Source organism: Moschus berezovskii, chromosome 20, assembly GCF_049115385.1.
Source record: "Moschus berezovskii isolate FMDL1 chromosome 20, NW_MosBer_1.0, whole genome shotgun sequence".
In the NCBI taxonomy this organism is placed as follows: Eukaryota; Metazoa; Chordata; class Mammalia; order Artiodactyla; family Moschidae; genus Moschus; species Moschus berezovskii.
Window position 1 is genome coordinate 20,818,243 of NC_142479.1, and position 3,817 is coordinate 20,822,059.

Sequence of the window (3,817 nt, forward strand, 5' to 3'; positions counted from 1 at the left end):
CATAGGCCTGGATTACTGTAATATTGAATGGTTTGCCTTGGAAACGAACAGAAATCATCCTGTCATTTTTAAGATTGCATCCAAGTACTGCATTTCGGACTCTTTTGTTGACCATGATGGCTACTCCATTTCTTCTAAGGGATTCCTGCCCACAGTAGTAGATATAATGGTCATCTGAGTTAAATTCACCCATTCCAGTCCATTTTAATTCACTGATTCCTAGAATGTCGACGTTCACTCTTGTCATCTCCTGTTTGACCACTTCCAATTTGCCTTGATTCATGGACCTAACATTCCAGGTTCCTATGCAATATTGCTCTTTACAGCACCGGACCTTGCTTCTATCACTGGTCACATCCACAACTGGGTATTGGTTTTGCTTTTGCTCCATCCCTTTATTCCTTCTATAGTTATTTCTCCACTGAGCTCCAGTAGCATACTGGGCACCTACCGACCTGGGGAATTCCTCATTCATTATCCTATCATTTTGCCCTTTGTCACTGTTCATGGGGTTCTCAAGGCAAGTATACTGAAGTGGTTTGCCATTCCCTTCTCCAGTGGACCACATTCGGCTGTGGTTCATGTGATCAGATCGGCTAGTTTCCTGTGATTATGATTTCAGTTTGTCTGCCCTCTGGTGCCCCCTAGCAATACCTACCGTCTTATTTGGGTTTCTCTTACCTTGGTCGTGGAAAATCTCTTCACAGCCGCTCCAGCAAAGTGCAGCTGCTGTACCTTACCTTGGACGAGGGGTATCTCCTCAAGGCCGCCCCTCCTGACCTTGAACGCGGAGTAGCTCCTCTCGGCCCTCCTGCGCCCGCGCAGCCACCGCCTGTTGGACGTGGGGTAGCTCCTCTCGGCCGCCGGCCCTGGCCTCAGGCGTGGGGTAGCTCCTCACGGCCGCACCTCTTTGTGTGGTTCGTTGCGCCGAGGCCGGCGTCTCTCGAGTCGCGTCTGCGCCTTGTATTCAGTAACATCTAAAATATTTGTGCCTTTTGGAACAGCTCTTCCGGTCCCCTTCATACAAGATCCATCACGCATTTCTTAATGCAGAGAATCTCTCTCCACCTTCTTATGTCTCAGCCTACACACACCATGTATGTCCTGGCTTCACCCGGTAAGGGGCCACCACACCAGTGAAGGTGGTACCCCTAAACTGATTTATGTACTCAGAGTCAAATTACATGGTTTTTGAGCATTGACTGTGAGCAAACATGAGAACTTCAGGGCACAAATAGGTTTTGAATCAAGACATAGGTTGGTTGAATTGTGGGCAGGCAAGCACATTGTGGTTGAATTGTAGAGGAAAAACCTAGAAATATGAAAAGTTCACTAACATTTTAATGTGTTAACTATCGCATGAGAAATGACTGGTACAAAAATGTATTACAGACTCTAAGAAGGTAGGATGTCTTCAGAGTAGGAGACTACACAGAGGAGAGTGATTAACATTTATTCCAGATACAGCTCTAGGAACCTTATCTCATTTATACCGCCAGACATTCCATAAAGACAACATTTTTCTTCCCACCTTACAGATGTGGAGAGTGAAACAGAACTTGAATAACTTATTCTAGATCACATCTCAAGGAATAAGAATCTGGAATTAAACTACAAATCAATTGGACTCTAAGTGTTTTCTATCACCTCCAATTATTTTAATTGGAGGCTAATTACTTTACAATATTGTGGTGGTTTTTGCCATATATTGACATGAATCAGCCACAGATGTACATGTGTCCCCCATACTGAAACCCCCTCCCACCTCCTTCCCCATCCCATCCCTCTGGGTTATCCCAGTGCACTGGCTTTGTGTGCCCTCTTTCTTGCATCGAATCTGGACTGGCGATTTATTTCACATATGGTAATATACATCAAATCATCCCACCCTTGCTTTCTCCCACAGAGTCCAAAAGCCTGTTCTTTATATCTGTGTCTCTTTTGCTGTCTCATATACAGGGTCATCATTACCATCTTTCTAAATTCCGTATATATGCATTAATATACTGTATTGGTGTTTTTCCTTCTGACTTAGTTCACTCTGTATAATAGGTTCCAGTTTCATCTACCTCATTAGAACTGATTCAAATGTATTCTTTTTAATGGCTGAGTAATATTCCATTGTGAATATGTACCACAACGTTCTTATCCATTCATCTGCTGATGGACAAATAGGTTGCTTCCATGTCCTAGCTATTGTAAACAGTGCTGTGATGAATATTGGGGTACATGTGTCTCTTTCAATTCTGGTTTCCTCAGTAACACTGGATCTTTTAAAAGTAGGTTGTATGTGTCTCTGGATGGATTTAAATATTTCATGAGTATATATTCTAGTACCAAGTTCTACACATTTCAGGGGTAGGACCATTTAGTAAGCAAATGGAATTAGGATGTGCACATAAATATCCATCATCTAGATCTGAGGAAATCAACTTGAGTCCCTGAGCACCAGTACATCACTGTCTGTGGTGTGTTTTCTTTAGATGCAAGGAGAAGACACCATGGAATTGGGGAACCTTATGTGGGCATCAGATTTTGTCTTTCTGGGGCTCTCACAAACTCAGGAGCTCCAGCTAGTCTTGTTTCTGGTGTTCCTGTTTGTCTACACAACCAGTGTCATGGGAAGCCTCCCGATTATGGTCACGGTGACCTCTGATTTCAGGCTTCACACACCCATGTATTTTCTGCTCAGAAACCTGGCCATCATAGACCTCTGTTTCTCCTCAGTCACTGCCCCAAAGATGCTGGTAGACTTCCTCGCTGAGAAGAAGACCATCTCCTACCAGGGCTGCATGACCCAGATCTTCTTCCACTTTCTGGGAGGTGCCATGGTCTTCTTCCTCTCAGTGATGGCCTATGACCGCCTTGTTGCCATCTCCCAGCTCCTCCTCTATGTCACCATCATGAACACTCAGCTCTGCGTGGGACTGGTGGTGGCTAGCTGGATGGGGGGCTCCATTCATTCCATTTCCCAACTGGCTCAGATGCTCCCACTGCCTTTTTGTGGGCCCAATGTCCTAGATAACTTCTACTGTGATGTTCCACAGGTATTGAGACTCACCTGCACTGACACTTCTGTCCTGGAGTTCCTTGTGATCTCCAGCAGTGGGATGCTGGATGTCATCTGGTTCCTCCTCCTCCTGGTCTCCTACTCATCCATCCTGGTGATGCTGAGGTCCCACTCAGGGCAGGCGAGGAGGAAGGCAGCTTCCACTTTTACCACCCCCATTATCATGGTGTCTATGGTCTTCATTCCAAGCATTTACCTCTATGTCCGGCCCTTCATTTCTTTCTCCATTGACAAGGCTGTATCCATCAGCCACACGGTCATGACTCACATGCTCAACCCCTGATCTACACCCTGAAGAACCAGGAGATGCAGGCAATAGTGAAGAGATTACACCAGGGTGCTTTGTAAAAGAGAACAGTGTGGAGATTCCTCAAAAAATTGGAAATAGAACTGCCATATGATCCAGCAATCGCACTCCTGGGCATACACACCGAGGAAACCAGAATTGAAAGAGACACGTGTACTCCAATGTTCATTGCAGCACTGTTTATAATAGCCAGGACATGGAAGCAACCTAGATGTCCATCTGCAGACAATTGGATAAGAAAGCTTTGGTACATATACACAATGGAGTAGTATTCAGCCATTATAAAGAACACATTTGAATCAGTTCTAATGAGGTGGATGAAACTGGAGCCTATTATACAGAGTGAAGTAAGCCAGAAAGAAAAACACCAATACAGTATACTAACACATATATATGGAATTTAGAAAGATGCAAATGATAACCCTGTATACGAGACAGCA

The 3,817-nt window shown here is 44.6% G+C and overlaps 1 protein-coding gene across 1 annotated transcript; it reads left to right on the plus strand.

The window, feature by feature from the left end:
* The first annotated feature begins 2,501 nt into the window (after positions 1 to 2,501).
* On the plus strand, positions 2,502 to 3,353 carry LOC129536539 (olfactory receptor 4D2-like). The gene has a single exon (XM_055395526.2). The coding sequence runs from the start codon at positions 2,502 to 2,504 to the stop codon at positions 3,351 to 3,353; it is 852 nt and encodes a 283-aa protein (XP_055251501.2).
* Positions 3,354 to 3,817: the final 464 nt, after the last annotated feature.

Coding starts and splice junctions, on each gene's coding strand:
- LOC129536539 (XM_055395526.2), top strand. CDS start 2,502: ATGGAATTGGGGAACCTTATGTGGGCATCAGATTTTGTCTTTCTGGGG.